The 26,355-nt window shown below is 47.3% G+C and overlaps 2 protein-coding genes across 3 annotated transcripts; one reads left to right on the top strand and one right to left on the bottom strand.

Annotated features, from left to right (window-relative positions):
* The first annotated feature begins 15,655 nt into the window (after positions 1-15,655).
* LOC136526740 (uncharacterized) lies at positions 15,656-16,862 on the top strand. Its single transcript, XM_066519321.1, has 2 exons — positions 15,656-16,107; positions 16,292-16,862. Exons 1-2 carry the CDS (start codon positions 15,656-15,658, stop codon positions 16,860-16,862), a joined length of 1,023 nt encoding a protein of 340 aa, XP_066375418.1.
* A 407-nt stretch (positions 16,863-17,269) lies between these two features.
* LOC136527245 (solanesyl-diphosphate synthase 1, mitochondrial-like) lies at positions 17,270-22,486 on the bottom strand. 2 transcript variants are annotated; one of them, XM_066519893.1, is made up of 12 exons: positions 22,212-22,486; positions 21,800-21,892; positions 20,824-20,904; positions 20,585-20,668; positions 20,331-20,462; positions 20,170-20,256; positions 19,710-19,781; positions 19,286-19,371; positions 18,994-19,126; positions 18,805-18,894; positions 18,191-18,289; positions 17,270-17,694 (listed from the first exon to the last, which is right to left on the bottom strand). In XM_066519893.1, the coding sequence occupies exons 1-12, from the start codon at positions 22,374-22,376 to the stop codon at positions 17,515-17,517; spliced, it is 1,302 nt and encodes a 433-aa protein (XP_066375990.1). In that variant the 5' UTR covers positions 22,377-22,486; the 3' UTR covers positions 17,270-17,514. The 2 variants fall into 2 exon arrangements, with proteins under 2 accessions (XP_066375990.1, XP_066375991.1); XM_066519894.1 differs by having other exon boundaries at positions 20,585-20,656; positions 22,212-22,485.
* Between the last annotated feature and the right edge of the window lie 3,869 nt (positions 22,487-26,355).

Genomic DNA, 26,355 nt, shown 5'->3' on the forward strand with positions numbered 1-26,355 from the left:
CGTCATGAACAATGAGCACGGGTCCCGGTCGGACATTTCCGACTGGAGCTCTTCAAACCCCGTCACTCGAGTCATCAAGGTAACCCTACTGACCCCCTCTATTTCTTTATAAATCATTTCATACATCCATAAGCGCATTCATTCCATACGCCCATGCCCCTTGGATGATTCAGGCCCTGAACCACCCGAGGACTCGTGAACTAAGCATCGCACATGCAGCAAAATGCATCACAACGCTCCGTGTTGCATCATGAAGCGGCAGTTGCATCATTTGACATGAGCAACAATAGAGCTAGGGGAGAAAACATAGATGAGCCCCATGCGGCCCTCGCCTAGTCTGGCAGACAGGGTCATCTCAACCTTCTCATTCAATCCTAAGCCTCTGCCAAGCCCAAAGAATCTCCATCGAGGGGAGGCCATTAGGCCACCCGGGTCAGTCTCTGGAATGACGCAGGCATCTCTCGGGTTGTAGGTAAAGGAGCAGTGGAATATCATAAGAGGGCTATGTCGACCCCGTCACGAATGACGAACTCAGATTCTACTCGATCATACCCGTTAGCGAACTCACTGAGCGCGTCACTCGGGCCCGAGCGATCGGGACAAGCGACAAAACTCAGCCCCTTCGGTTGTGAGGAATCGAGGACGGGGTAACGCACACAACTCACACCGACCCCTACTAAAGCCCAATGGGGCTCGGGGGCTCAAGACACAAAAATGCCTGGGTCTACGACCCCAAACTCGCCCCATCCGGCTACGCTTCAATTGCACTCCAAAAATACCTGGGTCTGCGACCCTGAACTTGCCCCATCTGGCTACGCTTCGACTGCACTCCAAAAATACCTAGGTCTATGACCCTAAACTCGCCCCGTCAGGCTACGCTTCGACCGCGCTCCAAAAACACCTAGGTCTATGACCCTAAACTCGCCCCATTGGGATCTACAAGCTCTGGCTCGCCCGATCCCAAACTAACTAAACAACTAACCGCCTCGGCTGCGCAATGACGCCATGGTTAGCAACTCCATCTTGACTGAAAAACATATACACACGACCACTGATAAACACCCCTAGATGGTTCTGCCCGAAGCGCCCGGGGGCTCGAGGGCTACACCCACGGGTGCGCTCGTGGGTACCCACCGACGAAACAAAAACCTCCCCCGCTGGCAACATGAAAAACCCCCCAGATGGTTCTGCCCGAACCACCCGAGGGCTCGGGGGCTACACCCGTGGGTGCGCTCACGCACACCCACCATCAAGGCAAAAATCCCCTAGACGATTCTACCCGAATCGCCTAGGGGCTCGGGGGCTCCTATCAGGTTCATAAACCTAGGGTCCCTCGTGGACCGGCTTCCCCGTAAAGGCTCGGCCCAAGCAGACAGCGCGCAACTCATGGGCTGGCCCAAGTGTCTAAACAAAAGGCCAGAAGGGCGATCCAATCACCGACCGAAAGGTCTGGCTGAGGAGGATTAGCGCCCATTTGTTGACTTCGGCCCACCTCTCCGACCGGAGCGTTCACTTCGGTCTCAAGCTACCTCCGGATGGTCTCTCTGACTAGAAGGCCTGGCAAAGCACTACCTCTGACTCTGACCCCACGTCTCCAACTAGGGTATGCAAAGAACCTGCTCACTGCTCTTCTCTGACTGGCACAACCAGAGCCGACTAGGACCAACCGACCGGGGACGCCCGCCCGGAAAGGACCAGGGAACGAATAGAGAAAAGCAAGGCAAGGCGCACAAGTCAAACCACGATACCAGAGACTATACCTTGTACACCTGCAAGAACAGTACTCTACAACCGCCCTAACATGAACAGTGTTATAGGCACCGACATTTTACCCATAGTATTATGGGCGCCATTAACTCCCATACGGTAAGACCCCCACACATGCCTCTGGGCATCGACAGTGTTGTGGGCGCCGAAATTTACCATACCGAGTGAACATGGTGAAACAACCTCTAGGCATCAACAGTATATGTAGGTACTGACATCTACCATACCCGAAACAAGACGACGTAACCTCCCACATGCTTTCAACATCCAACAGTGTTGTGGGCGCCTACCATCATCCTGTACCTGCCGGCATGGGCAACAAGGTTTAGAAGCATACATACTCTCTCCCTCTCACTTGTAAGGCCATCTCCTTCATCTATAAAAGGGGATGCACTCTCTCCCAAGGGGAGGTCGATTCAAGTGATTCCAGATTCATTAGATCGATCAAGTTCACTAGCTCATAACCATAGAACCACCAGGTTCAGACCTCAAGTACATGCTTGAACACTTAGCTCATAGCAGAGCTACTGTCGCTCTTGGCCCTTCCGACCAGAGCCAACCAGACCTCTTGTACACCCCATCTTTCTCCTTCTCGTTTGTAATGCCACTGCAAACTTCAAGCACCTGGGCTCAGGAATAAAGTCACCGACCGACTCAAACTAGACGTAGGGCACGTTGCCTGAACCAGTATAAACCCTATGTCATTGAGTGCTAGGCCACCTCCGATCACAACATATGGCAAAACTACAAATATTTACTTGCTGCTCACTTTCTGCACCGACACATGTACTAACTATTTCTACTCTAAACTCTACTATGGTCCCCTGATGGCATCGCCTCATGGTACGGTCGACGAGGATAAAGGCAGCTAGCTTCTAGTCGGGACGACGTTCGGCTCGGTCGGGGGTAGGATGATGCTCGCCTCTGACCTGGTCTCCACTCCCTATAGGCTGGACAACATCTTCAGTCACGGTTGAACGGTGAGCCTCTATCACCCACTACACGGTGACCTGCTCGGTGACCATCTGTGCATATGGCACCAAACTCTCCCCCAGCGCATGGATTTCATCTACGCTCCACCCATCGGCGTACCGTCTGCAGATGGCCGCGAAGTCTAGATTGGAGTGATGGGTCGCCACCGAGGTCAACACCCCTGACGTCTCGTAGAGCATGCTGTCAGAGATGAGCGCCCGAAGTTCGTTTGGGACCTCCACCAGCTGGACGACGAGCGTACTGGTGCTCCATCCTGACCCGAACACTATGGAGACGACCACCTGCGCGATGTTGCGAATCTAGTCGAGCTCTCCCTCGAGAGTGCGTTGCTCCTCAAGGGACTGGGCTAGCGCCACCATGCCCCGACCGGTCGCTGCTTTGGTCGTCTCCAGCTCTTGCTCTAGAGAGACAATCTTTCCACCTAGTTCTGGAAAAAGATGACAAATTTAGAAGCAAAGGAAAGAAAAAATCAAGGCATCAACCGAAGGCGGAATAGATACATACCAAGACGAGCGCTTTCAAGAATGGAGAGCCCTTCCTCTTACCAGGTCACCCTCACGTGCAGTCGAGCATTCTACTCCTCTGCCTCGAGCATCTGCCCCCAGAGTACAACCACTTCTTGTTTAGCGTCCGACTGGGCCTTTCGCTCCACCTCCAGAGCCTCCAAGGACATTTGAAGCATCGCCTCAGTCTCCGCTAAGTGGACCTTCACCATGTCGAGTTCCTGCTCGGCAGCAGTCGCCCGCTCGATCATGCACAGTTCTACCACCCATGCTCTCGTCACCTTGGCCACCCGGACTTGGGACTCACGGTGGGTAGACTCTAGCTGGCACCTGAGCTCCTCAACCCACCATGACACCATTGCTTCCTGATTCATCCAACCATGCTCCTTCTGAAGAAATCAGGACTTACAGATCGACATCATCTCTAAATCCTATGAGGCAAGAAGCAGACATGCTAAGACAACCATTGAAAGGCCAAGGAGTCAAGGACAACACCAAAAATGCAGAGAACTTACCTCTACGATGCATGGTAGGTCAACCATCATGGCCTGATGGATGAGCTCAACTCTCTCCAAGGCCTCCATGAGCCTCGCCTTGGTAAGGGCGAGATCAGACTCCATCGATAGTCCTCTCTCCCCAAGCAGGTGCCAGAGCTTCACCTCCTCCTCATCACGAAGGATGAACTAGGCCTTTCTTGGCTCACCGAAGCAAGGCCATACCAGCTCATGGGTCACCTCTGACCAGCTAGAAGATCTAGCCACCATAGTACCATGCAACGACCGGATCATTACTAGCTCCCACAATGGCAGGATGGACGACGGCTCCACCCTGGTGTCTTCCTCGCCGAAGAAGGGGATATCCATTGTTAGGACTCTACAGCCCACCGGCAGATGCACTACCTCTAGCCTAGCCATAGCTCCTCTAGACCCCTCCAGCTCTAACCAGGCGGGCAAACCACGCGCTCCTCTGCCGGGCGAAGCAGGGAGCCTAGTTTCCCTCACCTCCTCTAAAGCAGTTGGGGGATGGACTGTGAGAGTCACCTCTGACCCAACCTCCACCATCACCATGGGGATCACCGCCATCACCACCGCTGCCGCTGCCACCGTGCTCGCAACCGACCGGGAAGATGCAACCCCAATAAGGAAGGTCATGCCGCCGCCAGCCTGCTTCCTCCGCCGCTCGTCGAGACCCATTGTAGGCTAGGTCTCCACTCTTTTCATATGGGAGGTGGGGAGATTCCCAGTCCCACCAACCCCTAGATGATGTCAAACAAGCGTGGGTTAGTCACACTCAAAAACTCAGCTATGAGAATAGAAGGGAGTATGAATGCAAACCTAGACGACAGCGGCAGAGCCATGAAGCCCCGACCGACTGACGATGAGCTGACCAGACGAGGACCACTCATAGGTCGTGACCTGTGCCCTCTTGTATCGGCTGAGGAAGGAGCCAACCTAGTTGGTCCCAAATCAATTCATGGATGGCCATGACCGCCAGCTTGTGGCAAAACCACCGGAGCAACTGGCGGGGCATCCCCCATTAGGGGTCATGGACATGCACCAACACTGATAACGTAGGGGAACGATCACGTCCCCCTGACTGACCGTCGTGGTCCACCACACTCGGAGCAGGGGGGCATGGAGCCGACAATACCTCCAAAAGGCGTGGCGACTGCGACCGCTTTGCCTCTTGTTCGAGGGCAATGTCTTCGCTCGTGGCATGCTTCGTTGACTCAGGAACATCGCTGCTCATCTCCGTATCACTCCCACCACTGATAGATGTGGCTGCGGGCTCACGGTGATCCATTAAGGTCATAATAGCGCCCCTATCTCCTTCATCCTTGGAGGCACTCACGTCGCCCCCATCTCTGTGGGCTCCTCTGGCTCGAGCTCTGCCTCCACGTCACTCTAGCTCTCGCCCACCCGGACCCACCAGGTGATCTCCTTCTCCTTTTCGAACCTCCTCTGGGCCTTCTTAGCTTTCTTCTTCTTCTTGGCAAGCATCGCCTCCCTCTGGGCAGCTTGCTGAGCTATGCCCTTTGGCCCCCTCAAAAGGCGCGGACGGGATTTATAGCCCACGTGTCCCTTCGAAACGAGCAACTCAAAATCAATCACAACATTAAAAACAAGGAGGAAAAGGTCATGGGAAAAGGGGGCATAGCAGATTGGATAGCTTCACAACGTGAAGAGGTCCGGGCGTCCCTTTGAGGGAGTCTTTATCCCTCATTTACAGCACCCGATCGAGTCGACTCTAGACTTCATCCTTCGGCGACGCGTAGTCGGGATCCATCAGGCTAGAGTACTCCCACATCGGTGGACTTCTCTCTACCAATGGGGCAACCCGATGGCGAAAAAAGGTAAGGAAGACCCGTAACCTGTCGAGGCCAAGCTACACAAGCCTCTGAAGTTTTGTCTCGATAACCTCCAATTTGTTCTACCGACCGGCGGGACCCCACGACCAACTCTCCCTCCTCTCTAGCCTTCTTCTGGTAAACATCGGGAAAGGCGCCTCCACTGAGTTCCAGATGTAGAACCACTCACCGTGCCACCCTCAGTTGGAGTAATAGGGGGAGTACGTAGGGTAGGGGGCTGATGGCTTTGGCTTCTTCTACAAGGCGAACCCCCCAACTGGCGTGATTCTAGGTAGCTTCCCCTCGGACAGGGCTTGCCCACTAAAGATCCGCCGAAAGAGGTCCACGTGTGGCTCCATCACCAGGAAGGCCTCATAGATGGTGATGAAGCTAGAGATGTGTAGCACCCCAGTCGAGTTAAGGTGCTGCAACTCTAGACCCCACTCGTTGAGGAGCCCATGCAGGAACCAGTGCGCATGATACCCAAGCCCATGCTCGTGGAAGGTGAGGAAGGAGATGACCTCATTGGCCTAGGGGTGCAGAACAACCTCCCTCGATGCATGGGCCCTCTAGTGTGCCACCTCCTTCGATGGGAGCAGCCCCTTCTCGGCGAAGGAGGCCAGCACCTCTTCATCCACGTAGGAAGGCCTCTAGTTCGACATCGCGCCTTGGATTTACAGACAAATCTGTGAGTTTTTTCTCTCCCTCACCCTACCCTCCTCTCTCTTAGAAACCACCACAGCGCATGAATGGGCTTGGTGAAAAAGAGGAAGGAGAAGAGGCAGTAGTTGGAGAAAGGCGAAAGAATGGGAGGAAAACCCTCTCCCTTCCACCTATTTAATGAGGGAAGGTGTGCGGCGGGACATGGCCCCTGGCTGATGGGACGCGCCCTGCCCGGCGAAACATCGCCTGGTAAATAGGACATGGCCTAGGTAGGGCCCACCACTACTGCAACCCGAGCATGGGAAACAAGGCGCAACCACACACAAACGACTCTCCGCCTTCCCAGGCAGGGTTTGGAAGGGCCCACCAATGGAATCTCCATTGAGGAGAGACTAACGGTTCACCTGAGTTGATTGGATGGCTTGGGCGGTTGCCGAGAGATAGGTAAGGAGTAGTGGGATGCCCCATGTGGGCTATGCTGACTCCGTCATGAACGATGAGCCCGGATTCTATTCGGACATGTCCGATAAGAGCTCCCTGAACCCGTCACTCGAGCCATCAAGGTAACTTTACCAAACCCCCCTTTTTGTTTTCTAGTGCATGATCATTCATTCTCATGCATACATTCATACATTCATCCATACATCCAAGCATCACATATGCAATTGTTGCATCACAACGCTTCCCATCACATCACGAAGCGATAGTCGCCTCATTCGATATGAACAATGATCGACCAGGGTTCGAAGGCTGGCCCACCTCGCGTCAAACAGAGCCAGAGGAGAAAATACAGATGAGCCCCAACGGCCCTCATCCGATCCACTCTGAAGTGGATAGGGTCATCTAGACCTTCTCATTCGGTCCTAACATCGAGCCATGCCCATAGAATTTCCATCGAGGGGAGGCCAGTAGGCCACCTGAGTTGATCTCTGGAATGGCTTAGGCATCTACCGGGAGGCGGGTTAAGGAGCAGTGGAATGCCATATGAGGGCTATGCCGACCCCATTACGAACAATGGACCCGGATTCCACTTGAACGTACCCGTTATTAAGCTCACTGAGCGCGTCACTCAAGCCATCGAGGCAAGCAACATTAGCTCAACCCCTCCGGTTGTGGAAACCATGGATGGGGTAACGCATGAAACTAGACCGGCCCCTTGGCAGCACCCGACGCTTGGGTTGGTGCTCCGTCTCGCCCAACCCCTCAGCCGCACCCGATGCTTGGATTGGCGCTCTGCCTCGCTCGACCCCTTGGTCACGCCCGACGCTTGGGTTGGTGCTCCGCCCTGACACTTGGGTGGGCGCTCTACCTTGCCCAACCCCTCAGCCACACCCGATGCTTGGGTTGGTGTTCTGCCTCACCCGACCCCTCGGCCGTGTCGACACTTGGGTTGGCGCTCTACCTTGCCTGACCCCTCGGCCATGCCCAACGCTTGGGTTGGCGCTCCGCCTCACCTAAACCCTCGGCCGCGCCAACACTTGGGTTGGTGCTCTGCCTCGCCCCACCCCTCGGCCGTGCCCGATGCTTGGGTTGGCGCTCCGCCACGCCCGACCCCTCGGCCATGTCGACACTTGGGTTGGCGCTCTGTGACACTTGGGTAGGCGCTCTGCCTCGCTCAACCCCTCGGCCGCACTCGACGCTTGGGTTGGCACTCCGTCTCATTCGACGGTGACCCAAAATCTTACACCCATCGGGCGTGCTCGTGAAACGAATATAAGCAGCCCCTTCATGACTTCATAGAAGTCCCAAAAGAGCTCAGGGGCTACTGTCGGGTTCATAAACCCAGGGTCCCCAATGGACCCGCTTCCCTGCAAAAAAACTTAGCCCAGCAGATGGCGTTGAGACAACACGCTCCTCCTGGGCTAGCCTAGATACATAATGATAGGCCAGGGCAACGATCCAGTCCCCGACCAGAAGGCCTGGCCAAGGTAGGGACACAGTCCGACTCTGACCTCCTTTTCTGACCGGGGATACGCCGGACCTCTGCTCATGATTCTTCCCCGACTAACACGGTCGGGGCCAACTAGGAACGACCGACCGAGGACGCCCACTCGGTGAGGGCCTAGGGATCAGGCAAAGCAGATAAGGTAAGGTGCTCAAGTCAACTGCAATACCAAGGACCATACCCTGACATGCCCTACACACCTTTAGGATAGTGCCATCAGGCCATGCTAGATGAGCACTATGCAATCTTCTAGGCGTGTCAGAGTACAAACAGTATTGTAGGCGTTGACATTTGCCGTACCAGGCGAACACGGTAGAGCCGGCCACATGCGTCTGACATAAACAGTATTGTGGGCGCCGATGATAGTCTCGTACTCGACAGCGTGGGCAACAGGACTAGGTAGCACACGTATCCATTCTCCCTTTCTCTGACTTGTAAGGCCATCCCCTTCAACTATAAAAGGGGATGTGCTCTCTCCTCTCTGAGGAGGTTCTCTCGGCTCTCGAAAGAAAAGAGGTTGGACGTTCTCTCTAGCTCTAGGCAACCTGAGCACTCAAACATCTCATCGGTTCTAGAAACCCATAGCTACACAGAGCATATGCTCCAATACTTAGCACACGTTAGAGCACCCATCACTCTCGCCCATTCGGTTCAGAGTCCGACCGGGCCTCTAACACCCCCTTCTCATTCCTACTCGTTTGTAACCCCACAGCAAACTTTGAGCACCTAGGCTCAGGAATAAAGTCATCGACTGACTAAAACTGGACATAGGGCACGCTGCCTGAACTAGTATAGATCCTGTGTCATTGAGTGCTAAGCCACATCCGATCACAATGCACGGCAAAACTACAAATATTTACTTATTGGTCACTTTTCGCACCGACACTTCTAGTGTGTAGATCTAGTTTAGGGTAGACCAGAACGAGAAAGGAAAGGAAGGGTTTTTTCTACCAGGAACTGCCCACACCGTCACCACCACCGGCCATTGCCTCAACCCTATGCGGGAAGTCATCTTGAGCCGCCACGGGCGCGAGGAGAAACTATTTAACCCTAACCCTAACCCGAAAGAGGGTCGGCGGGGCCTACTGTTCTCACCTGCTGGCCGCCAACCGCCGGTCGCCAGATGGCGCCGTGCAAGAAGCAAACACCAAGCCACCGCATGACACTATTTCATCGGCGCATGGGCTAGGGCTTAGGGGCACCGCCCCACGGTTGCTCAACGGTGACACGCTCACCCTTGGGTGAGCACGTGCGTCGGTGAGGGGGCCCTGCGATGGCATTGTCCTTCTCTTCTTCGGTGTCTGCTACGCTGAGGGCTAAGAAAGGAGAAAAGGGAGAAAGGAAAGAGCTAGGGTTTAGGGCGAGCCCCACCGTAGCGCGTGTGGGAGACTAGGGCACCGTCACCTAGACCGCTCGACGGCGGCACACTCAGCCTAGGGCGAGCGTGCGCCGGTGAGGGGACCGGTAGTGGCGCCATCATCGCTGCTCCTTCTTTTCCAGCTACGGCGGTGAGAGAGAAAAGGAAAGGGAAGAAATGACCTAGGGTTTCCACGAGAGTGACCGCGGTGGGGTTTTACTCGGGCGAGACGTGCGGACAACCGTCCGATGAAATCTGACGGCTGACATTGATCGGGCCAACATTCAGCCTAGGCGGGCAAATGAATTCCTGGCCTAGGCCCAGGTTACGGCCTGGGCTCAGGAGAGCGCCGTGCGAGCGGACGCCGTAGGCCGTTTGCCCTGCTCGGCTGCAGTAGAGCGCGGGAGCATGCTGGGCCGCGCACGCGGGCGCGCTGGCGGATGGGCCGTTGGGCCGATTTTCGCTGAGGGCCACAAAACATTAGCAAAGTTTTGTTTTATTTTTTCAGAATCATATTTTGATGAATTTTGTCAAGTTTTGATGTTAAATCTCTGTCAAAATTTGAACCAACGGGATAATTTTTTCAGAGAGTAGATGAGTATAGTAAAATGCTTCTGAAAAGTAGATAAATTACTTTTTCATATTTCCGCTGTAAAGTTTAATGTTTATTATCTTCTAATTAAATTGAACCTACGAGAGAATTTAATTTAAAGAGCAGTTAAATTTTGGTTCAGTAAATTAGTATTATGTTTATCCTCTAATTAAATTGGAACCAATGAAAAAATTTAAATTAGAGGAGTAGTCCGATTTGTTTATGTTAAATTATGATATTGTTATTTTCTGACCAACGTTGATGATAACAATATTATAATGAGTTTAAGGTTGAAGTTTAAGTCTCTGATAAATTTTACACCAACTATGGTCAATTTTTCAGAAAGTAGATAAAGACCAGAAATGCTCCTGAACTAATAGAATGTATTTTATTATCGTGTTTCGTTGCAATGATGTTGATTATCTTCTAATTAAATTCAAACCAATAGGGAGAATTTAATTTTGAAGAGTAGTTATATGTCTTTCAAGTTAATTTATGAGTTTTATGCATTAATTCTATTTTCTGCCCAACGGTGATGTAGAATTGATCTAGAAGCATCTTGTAAGTTTTATTTTTTAACCGACGAGATCACTCGGCTGCATGCCAACGGAGCTGCAATGTTGGGGTATGTGAATGAAAAGGCTTGAGTCAAGCCAGTTCAGGACAGTTTTTTGTTAGTTACTAATTTTCTGATTAAATTAGAACCAACGGGAAAGATTTAATTGAAAAATAAAGTATAAGTGAATGTTTTAGTCATCATGACTAAATTTTTCGTTACGGTAATTTGTATATAGATTTATCCCGCATGGGGAGAAGTTTGGCATAGTACTTATGCTAGTCAATCCTGCATGGCGGGAGAAGTTTTGTGATGACTCATATGTTTTTGTATCCCGCATAGCGAGAGAAGTTTGGGTAGCTCTTATGCTATCCTAGTATTGACCATGGCACAATAGAAATGCACCATCATGGTCAATACTAATCAAAGGACAAGAAAAAGATACAAGCGTGACTTACAAAAGTACAGTTAATAAAAGACCTCGTCGAGTTCTTGAAGTGGAATGAGGAAAGTGTACTCCTATACGGATCAAGAAATAACTTTATTTGCATGGCATAATCATGTGAATGAAGTAAGTCATAAGTGTCTCCTCGTTCACAGTTTTCTGAATAGTTCTCGAAATTATGGCAGTATAGTTCATGCCATATTTCGAGGGGGAGAATTGTGAGATGAATTAAGAGTAAGAATTAAGATCAATTAAGAAACTACTCTTCATTAAGAGTGAGATAAAGATGTTGATGAATGTGTACTCTTCATTAAGAGTGAGATACAGATTTTGTAAGAAACTGAGTGAGATAAAGATTTTGATGAATGTGACCGTCGGATCATAACAATGATACCCCTAAGCAGAGAAACAACTAAATTCCTAGATTTTTTAAAGTTTCGAGAGGAAGATAGCATAGTCACCATCAAAGATATTAAAGTGGTGCTTAAAGCGCCATATAAGGTTTTAACAGATTGAACCCAAATAAGAAATTGAAGATACACTATCTTTATAAAAGATGGGACGATATGGGGGAGCATGATATGTAGAGACCTATGACTTGAAGAGAAGCGGGACTGCATGACCACTTCAGTGATTCAAAACAATGAATTTCTTGATACCTATTGATGTTGTATGACTTATACAACACCTGTTGTTGGCTCTTCAAAGAAGATGAATAATATAAACAAGGATCTTGTGATACAGGAGCTTATAGAATCAATTGCCTCTTAGCAATGAAGAGCAACAACAGCCCTACATGAAAGTGCCTGTAGCTGAGGCCCTAGAAGGTCTCAAAGAATTAGTAAACCAGTTTTATGATGACTATGAAGTCTATGTTAGTGAAGAAATTCAAATGGAGGGTGATCCCACCTCATTTGAAGAAGCCATGAGAAGCGTTTACCTCGTTTGAATGGCAAGAAGCTATGGAAGTTGAAATGAATTCGATGAATACAAACGATGTTTGGGACTTAGAAGAAATTCCTGATGGAGCCAAAATAGTAGGCTGTGAAAGGGTCAATAAGACAAAATGTGACTCCAAAGGGAATGTGGAAAGATATAAAGCATGACTTGTAGCAAAAGGCTTTACGCAAAGAGAATGAATAGATTACGATGATAGTTTTCTCTCCAGTCTCATGCAAGGATTCTTTTAGAATCATAATGGTGTTATTGGCATATTACGATTTAGAGTTACATTAGATGGATGTAAAGACGGACATTCCTCAACGGGGATTTGTATGAAAAATGTTTACATAGGCACAACCCAAAGATTTTGTCGTGGAAGAAAAAGAACGTATGAGATGCCGCCTGTAGAAATCCATTTATGGGTTAAAATAAGTCTCTAGACAGTAGTATTTGAAGTTGATGAAACGATAAGAAAGTTTAGGTTTAAAGAAAATAATAAGGACAATAGCAGTTTATGCGAAGTTCAAGAATGAAAAATTCTTTTTCCACATCCTGTGTATAGATGACATCCTACTCACTAGTAGTAATGTTAATCTGCCATTGGAGAAGAAGTCTTTGTCCTCAAGTTTCAATGTGAATGATCTTGGTGAAGCCTCATTGGTTCTAGGAATTGAAATTCACCGAGATAGATGAAAAGGGGTATTAGGACTATCGCAAAGGCATACTTAGAAAAGATTCTAAAGAAATAAAGTATGCATGCGAGTAAACCTACGCTTGCTCCTATAGTCAAGGGTAATAGATTTGGGAACTTTCAGTGTTCTAGGAACCGATATGAGATCGATCAAATGAACATGGTTCCATATGCTTCAGCTGTTGGAAGCTTAATGAATGTACAAGTAAGAACTTACCTTGACGTAGCTTACGTATCTGAGATATTTTGGCAGAAGTCCAGTCTAGATATAGATCACTGGAATGGAGTTAAGAATGTCTTGCAATTTTTGCAAAGTATCATAGGCCTTATGCTGAGTAAGAAAGAATCAAGTACTCTCAAATAGTTGTGGGTACAAATGTTAAGTTTTGGCGAGATGTGTAGTGAAATCCATAGTAGTTGCTAACACTCGTAGTTGGAGTATTATTGTGAAAAAGCTCCAATGAAACAGTTGTGGTGTCATCAATGATGCATACCATAGTATAGCTTGTCATGAGGCCTCAAGAATAGGCAAAAGTGGTTAAGGGAATATGTACCTAGATTTAACAATGGTAGTCAACAGCAATAACCATTTAAAGTAGTTAACTCCTAAGACAATAGGTCAAGTGTGCTGCCAAACACATTGACATTAAGTTATATGTTATAAAGGAGAAAATCCAGAATCATTTTAAAAGCATTGAGCATATAAGTACCAAGCAAGTACTTGTGGATCCGCTTACCAAAGGCTAACCACCCAGTGCATTTAGAGAATACACAGTCGACATGTGTTTACGGGAAAGCCTATGATTTCTGGATACTATGGGCCTAGTTGAGAATCTATTTCAAAACAGAGAGGTGCATTGTAGCTGTTTAATCTAATGGCAACTGACCGTGACGATGAGGCATGCTCTATGCACTGATCTGTGATGGAATGGGGGAAAAAATAAAGTAAGTTAAGTTTAAGTCATAAGGTGAGATTAATGGGGAGAATGTTATATTGATCTCCACCAGTTGGCCCAACGGCCAATTGGACCATTGATCCGCGCCCTGATCAGGGGCGCCCAGCCGTTCTTCTGGCTGATGGGCCCCCGTCGCACAATGCTATAAAGAGGAAGGTGGGGGCCGGGGCGCAAGGTATGAGGTTCACTGCAGCCGCTTGTTCCTCACCGACGTCCTAACCCTAGACCGATCGAGAGGGTGCGCTGTGAGCGTCGGGAAGCGCCATCGCCTTCGCCGCCGCCACTGGACCGCGCCTCCACGTCGCTGCTACCTCGTCGGTGGCTCTATGGCAGCGACACTGCACAGGATGAGGTACATCAGCAAGTTCTTTGTCCAGTTAAGTTTTTATCCCCCTAATCTACGCCTAGATGATCCTATCAGCGCTATCAATAAGCTGACACGTACACCTGCGTGTCTACTTTTTATATTTTCTGATGTGCAGATTGTTTTTAGGTACATGCTGAGCTGCTTGGATCCATGGAGATATATAGCACGATCTCCATAGATCATACAGATACAGGGAGGCACAGTTGGTTTTGGATCTGGGATTGCTTCTCAGGGCAGTAAATTAAAATAAACATCCATGTGATTCTGGCCAAGATTTTGCTGGAGTTGTTAAACATGCACGATGTATAGTGGCGCATCTGCAGTCACAAGTTGTAGATCGCTTTTAGTACCCTAAGCTACAGCTTTAAGCACACTCCACATGATTTGCAGCCTAATCGTGAGCTGCTCCTGAGGTGTAGTGCATCAAGTTGCTAGTGTTGTTTAAACTTGAGGCAGACAGACTATGCTTGGTGTTAATTTCGTCCAAAACGGAAAAGGTTGCCTCATTACCTGAGATGCTAGAGTGATTAGCCACTTTGATCTGTCTCTGCCTGGTTAGCCTTTTCCATGAACACTGGATTGGTCCTAGACTGAGAAGCTTTCAGATAGGTAATTATTTGATAGCACCATTTAAATTCTAATAGTAGTGATAACATAGTTGAGTGCTAAGTGCAAAAGCACCAAAAAAAAAAGGGGTAGTAGTGTGAAGTGGAACAGGGAGTAGTACATTTAAAAAAAAAACATGAGAATGAAGAGTGAGGAGATTGGAAGAATGAGGCCATGGATCAACCACCATGATGCTCTGTCTACAAAGAGGGTAGCAGAACACAATCATCCCATATCACATGCCTCCCTCCCCTCCAAAAGGTAATGCCAATCAATCATCCATTGGCTGCTCACCTGTTGCACACATCAGTATTCATCTAACTATCTTATCCCAAACTACATCAACAGCTAAGCAACATAAAACAAAACCTGTCAATTTATTTACCTGTTGGTAGCCACACAATGGTGTAACAACTTAATTTAAAGCAGTATATATATGAATCAGCAGCTTCTTCATGCATGTGATAGGATTAGCAAGCTGTTACACATGATTGTGGCCATTTGAGTACTTCATCATGCAGGCTTTCAAAGTTTGACTGGCTACATTTACCAATGTTTATGTATGTATGGTATAAACTATAAACACTATTGGGAAGAAATACTTCACTAGAGGCAAAATAAAACACCAGTTTCAGAAACAGTTCATCAGCTTCCTACAGCAGGAATTAGTTGGGGATGGATCAACATGTGCAATTTGAAAAGATGCTAACAGTACTTGTTCGTACCGTTTTCTGTACCTGCATACAAACAGTGATACATGCTGAGTGAGCTACTAGTATATATACACATGCATCCGACGAAACAAAAGCACCAAGCTTTCCTGCTTGTTGGCCTATATAGCTCCAACGATCGCCTTTGCATAAAGATCACCACCTCCATTTCTCACACACAAAGCTCTCTCGCAGATAAGCCAGAGAGATCGAGGATGGACGAGTCGTGGAGGTGCACGATGGGCTCGGTGCTGCCGCGGCAGTCGTCGGACCAGCACGGCGGCGGCGGCCACCAGAGCCTGGACCCCGATGACTTCCGGGACGTGTACGGCGGGCCGCCTCGCACCGTGCTCCTCCGCAGCTTCGGCGGCGAGGCGGTTGACTACCACTCCCCGACGGGTCACCAGTACACGAGCTACGGCGGCGCCGAAGCCTTCTGTCGCCGGCCCTACGCCGACGGGCGCGCGGCGGCCGTGCCCACGGAGCAGGGCTTCTTTGACGACATCTTCGGTGCCCGTCGTCACATGAGGTCGAGGTCCAGGTCCAAGTCCAAGTCATCGTCGGCGGTCAGCTCCGACGAGTTTCCCTCCGCCGGCTTCTGCCGGCCGGTAGCCACCGTCGGCGGCCGCGCCGACGCCACGCTCTCCTCGTTCACATCTAGGCTCAGGTAGGAGCTCATTGACAGTCGTGCGTGCCAAAAGCCTGACGATCGAAGCACGTGAAAAATGCGTCGTACGTGCGTCACAAATCACAAAAAAAAATCACAAAATGCCTAATCCGGCAATGTATATATGCATCGGGATCATCATCATCATAAGCGCTAATTAGGATGATCATGGCGTTCTTGGCAGGCCGGTGACGATCCCTTCGCGGCGGTACGACTCGTCGCCGCCGTCATCGACGTCGACGAGAGGGGAGTACCAGAGCAGCTTCACGTGCTCGACGGCCGCGTACCCGGCAGCTCGCTACTACTACGGCGGCGACGCCAAGGCCGCCGGCAGCAGGTCGAACCACAGCAGAGCCGGCGGCGGCGGGTCGGCGGCGGCAACGCGCCACCACCGGAACCACCGCGGGGGCAGCAGCTTCTGTTGCTTCACGTCGAACCCGGAGACCAGCAGCAACGCGCCGAGCTTCCGGCAGGCCGCACGCGGGGCGCGGTCGCCGGCCGCCGAGACCACCGTCACCGACTACTCCGGCGCCGACTACGGGTACTACTACTCGCCGCCGTCCGCCACGTCGTCGTCGCTCTTCACGAACCCGCTGGCAAGGACGCCGCGGCGGCTGGAGGAGGTGGTGATGGAGGTGAGGGAGCGGGCGCCGCTGCTGATGGACGACGGCGGCGACATCGACAGCGTCGGCGCCGCCGCGGTGGATGAGGCGATTGCATGGGCCAAAGAGAGATTCTGGAGCCAGGCGCGTTAACCGGACGATCAGGATAAACATCAACAACGTTGATGATCCGTCAGTTCATGGCGTGCCTACGTAATTATGCAACATTCTACTCTAGTATTATATATAGGCACCTAGTGACCAGGACCAACATTTTGTAACGCTTCATTCATTATGGAAGATTGAATACATTTCAGTTTGCACATCATATATCGATCAAAACTCATGAGCAGACAAGATGTCAAAATGTGGGTACAGCATTCGGCCCACGGAACGAAGATTAGAGAAGACACGATTTCATGAGAAACAATCACCAAATTTGAAGAGGAATGGTTAACAGATACTATATGGTACTATCTTGAGTCTTGACAGGAGTCAACAATCCTTTCTTCTCGTATATTGGGTACAATGCTCCCACACTTATATGGCTACACAATATCTGGTGATCATTGCAATCCGTGACATATATATTTTGTTGCCACATACATGCAGCCAAAACCACTAGAGCTCCCAGAAATGCAGGGCCATTTCTTAATCCTAAATTTCAGCAATGTTACACAAAACTTGGGGTTTGGGCTGTGAAAAGAATGCAATGAACCGAAGTATACAAAATTTTCCAAGTGGAACACTAGGCCTTGAGGCGAGGTTCAGCTTTCCATTCACCTTGTGAACGCCAAACACCTTGCTATTTTGTCCTTGTGATGACTCTCTCTGTGATATCAATAAGAGCACGCCTTGAAGTCAGAACATCCTCGTCGTCGCTGTCTGGGAGGGATTCTATGGCCTTGACTGCACGGTCAGCGTGTTCTCGTGCAAGCTCCTTTGTCCTTTCAATCCCACGGCTCTTCCGGAGATAGTCAAGGGCCTGCGATTTAAAGAAGAATGTAGTCCATTAAGTTTATGGTCCTGTCCTGCTGTTTTTTCTAATGCTGTTTACAGAAAACATGCACTTTCAAGTGTGCAAGGACGTGATGCTAAACCCAGCGACTAAATGCTCAACATGCAATTAGCTGGCTATGAGAACAAATAAAATTTGGAGATAACAACTGTCAGAGCTTAAGTAAATGATCTACACTGTTCCTCAATATCCAGCTAAACTATTAAAGTCCATCCAAAAAGTTGTAGCCTTGTGCCACTAGATATCAAAATTCCTCAGCAAGCCTAATAAGTAAACCATATAAATAAAGTTCTCTCTTTGTTAAACATGTTCTTTTGCACTGTGTAAGTCACTGTCCTTCACTAGAAACATTTGCATTATATATATTTTTTGAGACAAAACTATTCCCTAATGTGTCTGTAAGTTATAGGTAAATAAAGAATGAAAAAATGAAACCTGCTCACAATCTAAAGTAACTACTCACAATTTCAATGTTTGCAGGATTATCAAAACCCCGGTCAACAACTTCTTGTAGTTGCGGGAATTCCTCTATCGCATATAGCATCGGGGCAGTGATGATTCCCTGCATGGTGAATGCCATGATATAATAAATATAATGCCATCAAACAGAAACTTTGATTTTTTGTGTTGATATAAAAGCTCTAGCCTAACCATATCTCACATCTAATTTCAGTAGGCTTACCACAAAGCTAGTCATATTCTACTTATCTAGACAACAATAATCTTTTCTCCACCTGACTGATATGTGAAGCCGACACGTCAACAAAAATCCAGTCACCAAAAAATTGTTTCTCGTGAGAGATATCATGAGTGGCATCTCCAAGATGACAGCAAACATGCATTAAAACAGTTTGTGCTAGACAGAACGTAATATATGCATATTAACCAAGGAAGATTTTTTTTATACAAGGCATAAAAAGATTTATAGATCTCCCGTAAGTTCCTAATGAAGCCTGCCAAAACTATTATGACATCATATTGACTTCAAGAAAGATAAATGCATATTTCAGATGATAGACATGATTACACTTTCAGTCACTGCAAAGTAAAAAGAATGAAAAAACTTGGGATTCTCACATGGCGAATATCAGACAATGAACCCTTCCCAAGGGATGCAGAGGTGCCGGTGAAATCAAGAACATCATCAATTAACTGGAAGGCTAGACCCTGCATGGTACCAAGTTAGCTAAGCTGTAGCCAAGTTTACAGAATCAGCTTGCAAGGAAATGGATTCAAGAAAAGGAATGGGAAACATGTTTTACAAACCAGGTTTCGACCATATTCGTATGCAAGCATGGAGACCTCAGCTGTGTGCCCTGCAAGAATAGCAACAGCCTTGCAACTATTTGATATCAATGATGCCGTTTTGTAGTATGTCTTTTGCAGGTAGTACTCCATGCTGCATTTGGAAGAATCCATATCAGAACTTGCTAATAAAGACATCAATGAAAGTAAAACAAAAGTAAAAAGATGTGCAAGAATTTCACACTGCAACTCTTTGTATAAATTTTAGATCTGACTAAGCAACTAAAACCATGATAGAGAGAACATAGTAAACCTTCGTCGTTGCTCTCTGCTTGTAGAGATCTGCATAGTTTCACCAGTAACTAGATGTTCTACAGCAGTTGCCATTAGAGAAACCACCTGCACAAACAAGGTAGTAACCAGTTGGTGGTGCTATAGACAACTTGCAAGAAAAGAGCACATGGGTACTGTAACCACAACTCCACAAGGATAGATATAGAATTACAGAACAAGATAAGCATGGTTATGCTACTGAAGAATACCAAGGAAATAGAATTTAAGATCAGAACAAGTGCATGAATGAGATCCAGACATATGAATTGAGTCAAATGGCATCCACAGAAGCAACTGATACAGCATATAACAACTGTAATTCCCTTCAGAAGATCAAATAAACTAAGCATATTGCCTGTTCTTGAAGATTGCTAAAAACAAATGAATAAGGCACATCAATTTACCTCTGTGTTCCCAAGTGCTGCAAGTGCCACACATGCTCTAGACAGGAGGAAGTCACCAGCCAGCACAGAAAGCTGCAGACAGAATATTCGATGAATACTGATGTCAGACAATCTCAAGTGTACAAAACTCTCCAGTTTAGAAACAGGAAACCACAAAGAAAGCAGTTTTGAGAACAAATATCTTAACACTGCTGTCCCTTAACACAAAATGGTGCTTCTGTAACTTTAAGATGAGAGCTCCAGCTAATTTAATGCTTACAAAAAGATTTTGATTTCCAAATATCCTAACTTCATATTAACCTGGGATCAAATGAAGAAGCGTTTATTTGCCTACTATAGCACCAATGCATACCAGTTCACTGGAAGCTAAAACTTTTCATAGTTTGGGACTTCAAACTATCCAAGTAACTAGTCTCAATGCATGCGAGCGATACGCTTAGTATACTGCTTGTGTGAATACCTTGTTCCCCATGATGAGATTCAATGAACTGACGCCACGCCTAGTATCAGCATCATCAAGAACATCATCATGCAGAAGGCTTGCGACCTACAGAAGATAACAGATTGAGGAAAAGAACAGAATAGCAATATGTGGCTCTGAAGGACAGCCGCAATACTAACATGAATCATTTCAGTTATCTCTGCAATGTTCTGCTGCCGTGTGCGGAGTTTATCTGCCAATATACTGAGAACTCCGCCTTCTGTTGATTCTGACAATGGGAATTTCAGAGCTGATGCCATGAGCAACAAAACCTGCAAAGACAAATTTGAGCATTAGAGACACGAAAGATCAAGAAGAGAGTAGGCAACAACCAATAATAAAATGATAATGTAGTCATTTGTTCAAACAAATGATCCAGAAATTGAGGAGTTACCGTAGGCCGGAATCTTTTTCCCTCTGCTCCCACCTTGAAGAAGTACTCGGCTGCTGATGCCAGTTTGGGGACCTGCAAATGCAACTTTGAAGCAATTTAGGCCATCACTAGATCAACGAAGCATCAAATGATCTTTGCAACATTGAAAAAATCAAATGATCTTTGCTACCAGTAGTCCACAGGAGTACTACACAGATGACTAGATGGGTTTTGGTGAACAGAATCAACTGCTTACTCACCTCAGCAGCCACCATGGATCGTAACCTATTTGCAAGAAGTGATAGCTCATCGGCGACTAATTCAAATGGATCTTGCTGTTCCTGAGAACACGAGAAAATTAAACTCTTCAGACTATATTACAGTCAAGAAAATAACAAATACATTATATTGTCCTTCATTAGCTTTCACATTTCAAACAAAATAAAAAGCTGAGGATAAATTCAGAAAAGGTTAAGATAAGATAATCTTCGAATCGTCTCAAAACAACATCAAAGCCTTATTGTTGAGATATGAATGAAACTTTCTTTCAAGTCCATACAACATGATGGTAAATTTCCAACTACTTGAAAACGCAAGAGACTGGGTCCCTGGCCACTTCAAATAAACAGTTTACATGATGAAAAGGAAATCAAGTTGTCCTGAAGTTTCAGATGATCTACAGAGCATAATATGTTGTTTGTCGTATTAGCTTAGTCAAACCAGGAACAGCATCCTAGTACCTGACTGCATTACAAGTTTCTGATGAATTAATAACTGATGACAGAAATTTTATCTTTTTTGTTGATATGGAGATGGAGGAACAACATTTCTTTGAAAAGGAAGCATATTGGGTTTATGATAATCTTTATAGAAGCCTGTTCATATGATAATAACTAATGTGCGGAGGTAGTATCCAAGATAGGCTTAAGATGAGGAGCCATCGAGTGACAGTGCATTAGTAAAAGGATACCCACAGTGCTACAAACAAGATATGTAATAGTAACAAGCCGCAGTCAACTGAACAATGTGACACCCAACCGCAGTCAACTGAACAATGTGACACCCAATGACTTACGTTGTGCATTTATACAAGTCGACCATCATTTCATACTTTATTTGTCAAATTATGCCCTACCCTAACTCTTTTATCGAAAGAAAGAAAAAGGCACGAAGTGATCATTTCACGCTTAATGAGCAGCAGAAAACGAATGATTACAGAGATAAGGCCTCAACTACCTGAGCCCTGGAAGCCCCGTCCTGGCGAACCTGGTATTGGGCATCATGCAACCATCTGGAGCTCACGAGAGCAGCTCCTCTGCAACCAACCACCTACTAAACGATACAAAACGTACAGAGCCTGTATCAGCACAACGGAAAAGCCAGACTTTTCCCATACCACGAACAATATGGCTACATATGAAGGACCGGTTGCTATTCCTTGTGATTAACGGGACTAGGCAGCGTATTAAACAGGGCAAACTCGCGCGAATGCGATCACTAGCAGTCTCCAGACTAGGAGCGCGACCCGGCACGGTTTCTACCGGGGCGCGGCATAAACGCAAACACATCGCGGGCGGTGGCTGGCGGCCGAGCTGCCAGCCACCCAGCTCCAGCAGCACCGGCAGCAGAGGGGAACGGGGGAGTGGACCTTGCTCCGAATCTGGGAGGCGAGGGGCATGTGGAGCCGCCCCAGGAGGCCAGTGCCAGCGGCGGCCGACGAGGTGGGCAGGAGCCTCTGCGCCTGGGCACCGCCGCCGCCGTCGGTCGCGGCCAGCTTGGCGACGCGGCGCGCGAGAGCCCACCGCCAGGACATGCTTCGGTCGCTCCCGAGATCGAGGGAGGGGAGATGAGCTTGGAGAAAAAGTCAGAGACGAAAGGGAGGGCGGCGGCGGCCGCTCGGTCTGTGGGCCTTGGAACGGAGGCGCCACCCGTGGCGTAGAGGAGGGTTACGTGGGTGCCTCCGTGCTGCCACGTCTGGCGGTGGAATGCGCCTGCACGCAAAGGCCCAAGCCCACGAGGGGACTTTACACATGTGTTTCCTACTACTTTGGGTATAGTATAAATTTGCATTTTTGGTAACTTTGTTTTTACTAACAAATATGCCCGTGCATTGTAACAGAAAAAGAAAATACTAAATATTTATACAAAACGATAACATAAATGGTACATATCTACTTATGTTTTATGATTTTATAATTAATTATTGATGACCGTCACATCCATAATATAAGTTAATGATGACAATAAATAACAATGTTCTATTAAAACTGTATCGAATTAAAATATATCTTGGTATATTTTTCCTTCCGTTGCAAAGCGCATAATTATTTAGATATAAATATATCATAACTATGTAGCTTTTTCATACTACACATATGTTTCTATGACTCAATATCGACCTTTGTTGCTTTTTTGATGCATCATATCAACCTTCGTAACTTTTTTGTCATGTGCTAGGATTGGTCTGTCTGCCAAAAATTTTGACAGGAGATCTCTCTTGATTTTTTGAAAAGTAGGGATTATGCACCAGTGCTTGTCTTGGGTAGGAACCGGACAACGGGAAGTTAGTAAAGGCTTCGGGAACACCGACGATGAGGACATCCTCCGTGTATTCTGGGTCTGCCTTTGGCACGTTCACGGTCATCGCCGAACCTATATACATGCAACATTGCAAGGATGATTTACACAAGGATGATTTAACACACCTATAGACAAAGCATAACCTGACAAGATTCATAACATCTATGGATATGTCACATTTTTATGAAACTAACAAAACTGGTTTGGCATTTTTTATTTTTCTATGATTTTTGTTGGATTTTGCAAGATCTCTATTTTTATAGAAAAAGTGAAAACGAAAGAAGAGAAAAAAGGCTTGCATGGGCTTGGTCTAGCCCACAACGAAGCCAGCCCAACTGCAAGGATTCGGCCCAGGTCAAAAAAGAAGTCCACCAGCAGAGGCCCACTCGGATTTGAACATTTTGCATCAGTAACCCGATCTATTTCAAAAACTATTAAGATCCTTTCACCTTTTCTTTCTCTCTAGCATATTTACATCTGGAACCCCGTATTCCTTTCTGTTCTCTTTCCCACTCCTAGTGTTAGTTTGCACCGCGAGACCAAGCCCGTACTCGAGACCGACCCGGTGAGGGCAAGGCTGGACGAAAAAATAGGCTAGAAATTTTGCCTCTCTAGTATTAGGTACAGATATAGATATAGATTTATATCTTGAGTGGTTTTGTCCAACATCACACCATATCCGCCACCAAAGATGTTAATTGGACTTATTTGATTTGAAATAGTTTAGGTAATTGGACTTATAGATAGTTTAGGGGATAAATATATTTTTCTACAAAATTACACAATTAATAAATATCCTAAAATCTGATTTGGTTTAAGAAAATTTACTTTAGCTTAAAAAATTATGAAACCGTTTCATAGTTTTTATGAGGGGCGTGGCTAGTGCACGGACGTCAGGACGGACGCGTGCGTCTGAGCGCCCGCGCAGCCTGGCCCCGTTCGCCTTCACCTGACCCCTATTCGCCTTTGCCCCGCCCACAAGTGAGCTTTGCCCCTATCTCTATGCCTGCCGATCCTTCCCCTGACCCCTCCTCTCTCTCTCCGACTCTCCGCGCGAGCGACACACAGGAGCCGAGATGAGCGGGTGAGGATGGCCGAACAACATAAAACACCTGCAACATGAATACATCATAAGACTAAAAATAGATGAAACATTTAGAACATGCTCTTGCAATATTTGTGTGAAGCACATGAAACATCTAAAATAAAACACTTGCAACTTGCAACATGAAACCACTTGCTGTAACATAAGACTGAAACAACAAAAACATTTGGAACATACTATTGTAGATCAAAAATAATTGCAACATAAGTCTAGAAACAGATGAAACATTTTAAACAAACGCTTGCAACATACCTCTAAAACACTTTCAACATATGCAACACTCTCGATCTACTTTTGCAACATTAGGATAAAACAATTGCAACATACATATGAAACGCTTGAAACACTTAAAACATACATATGCAACATAGGAGAGGGGATGGCCGGGCCGGTCAATTCGGGCAGTGGGAGTCAGAGCCGGCGGCGAGCCCCACCAGCACCGCCTGCGCTCGTGGATGCCCTTGTGAAATTCCTAATGGCTAGAGGGGGATGAATAGCCTATAAAAATTTTTACAACAACACTAAGCAATGTGGTTAGACAAATATGAGGCAAAGCAATACTTGTGCTAACCTACTAAAAATGCAAGCCAACTACCACAATTCTAGTTACTATAGTCTCTAAGCACACAAAGGGCTATGTCACTACCACTAAGCTAGTGAGCTTTCAAAGACTAACTAAAGAGACCCACTAGCCACTAGATCCGACATAAGCTAGCTCTCAAAACTAATTACACTAAAGAGCTTAGCTACACTATAAAAGTACAAGAGCAAGGTAGTGGAGTTATACTGCCATCGCAAGAGACAATCAATCAATCACAATGAAATCCTCAAAGACAATGATGACACAAGATTTTTCACCGAGGTTCACTTATTTGTTGGTAACCTAGTCCCCGTTGTGGCGATTCACTCACTTGGAGGTTCACGCGCTAATAGGCATCATACGCCTAACCCGCAATCGGGTGCCGCACAACTAACACAAGATAAGGATCACACAAGCCACGAGCAATCCACTAGAGTACCTTCTGGCTCTCCACCGAGGAAAGGTCAAGAACCCCTCACAATCATCATGATCGGAGTCGAAGACAATCACCTTCCTCTGCTCAATAATTCTTGCTGCACCAAACCATCAGGTGGCGGCAACCAATAAGAGAAACAAGTGAATCTCGTAGTAAAACACAATCACCAAGTGTCTCTAGATACAATCACTCAAGCAATGCACTTGGATTCACTCCCAATCTCACAAAGATGATGAATCAATGATGGAGATAAGTGGGAGGGCTTTGGCTAAGCTCATAAGGTTGCTATGTCAATGCAAATGGTCAAGAGAGTGAGCTAGAGCCAACCAAACACCTTATATAGGTGTCCCCTCGAAATAGAGCCGTTGGCTCCATGTTAGCACAGAATTCAGGGCGACCGGACACACCGATGGGGTTGACCGAATGCAAGAACCCAGCATCCAGTCCTTGGATTTTCACCATGTTTCCCCCTGTGTTCAACCTTAGCCGCTGATCACCAATGGCTAGTCAGCCTTCCTTACACGGTTAAGTAATGACCGGACACGCCGTCCTGAGGACCCGACGTGCTGATCGCGATAATCCACGCTCGTGCACTAAGGCCAAGCCAAGACCAGACGTGCCGCTCCCCGTGACTTCCCAATGTCAGGTTATTTCCAGTAAGCATCTAGAGATGATTTTTCATGACCTGACGCATCCGATCACGCATGACTGGATGCACGACCGAGTTAGGTCCTCACTGCCTTAGCTGCCAACCCCACGTCAGCGTACGTCACCTATGACTGGATGCAGGCCCTATGCGTCTAGTCACATTCACTGTGCAGAGTCCAGTCTTGGACCAGATAGAGCCTGAGTGCACCACCTTCTCTAAAATTGATCGGACGCTCAACCACCGAGCCCGGTCACTTTGAAAGCTACGTTCGGTCACTGAAAACAGTGACACCTCAACTCCAAACTTCACCACCCTTGAACAAGTGTGGCAAACACCAAGTGTATCACCTTATGCATGTGTGTTAGCATGTTTTCACAAACATTTTCAAGAGTGTTAGCTCTCCACTAGATCTAAATGCATATGCAATAAGTTAGAATATCTA

This window comes from Miscanthus floridulus, chromosome 19 (genome assembly GCF_019320115.1).
Source record: "Miscanthus floridulus cultivar M001 chromosome 19, ASM1932011v1, whole genome shotgun sequence".
Taxonomy (NCBI): domain Eukaryota; kingdom Viridiplantae; phylum Streptophyta; class Magnoliopsida; order Poales; family Poaceae; genus Miscanthus; species Miscanthus floridulus.

Excerpts from the sequence above, each read along its gene's own strand:
- LOC136527245 (XM_066519893.1), bottom strand. The coding sequence starts at position 22,376 with ATGTCCTGGCGGTGGGCTCTCGCGCGCCGCGTCGCCAAGCTGGCCGCG. Across the intron at positions 20,669-20,823 it reads GATCCATGGTGGCTGCTGAG|TTGCATTTGCAGGTCCCCAA; the intron begins GTGAGTAAGCAG and ends ATTGCTTCAAAG. Across the intron at positions 19,782-20,169 it reads ATCTCATCATGGGGAACAAG|CTTTCTGTGCTGGCTGGTGA; the intron begins GTATTCACACAA and ends TTCTGTCTGCAG.
- LOC136526740 (XM_066519321.1), top strand. The coding sequence starts at position 15,656 with ATGGACGAGTCGTGGAGGTGCACGATGGGCTCGGTGCTGCCGCGGCAG. Across the intron at positions 16,108-16,291 it reads TCGTTCACATCTAGGCTCAG|GCCGGTGACGATCCCTTCGC; the intron begins GTAGGAGCTCAT and ends CGTTCTTGGCAG.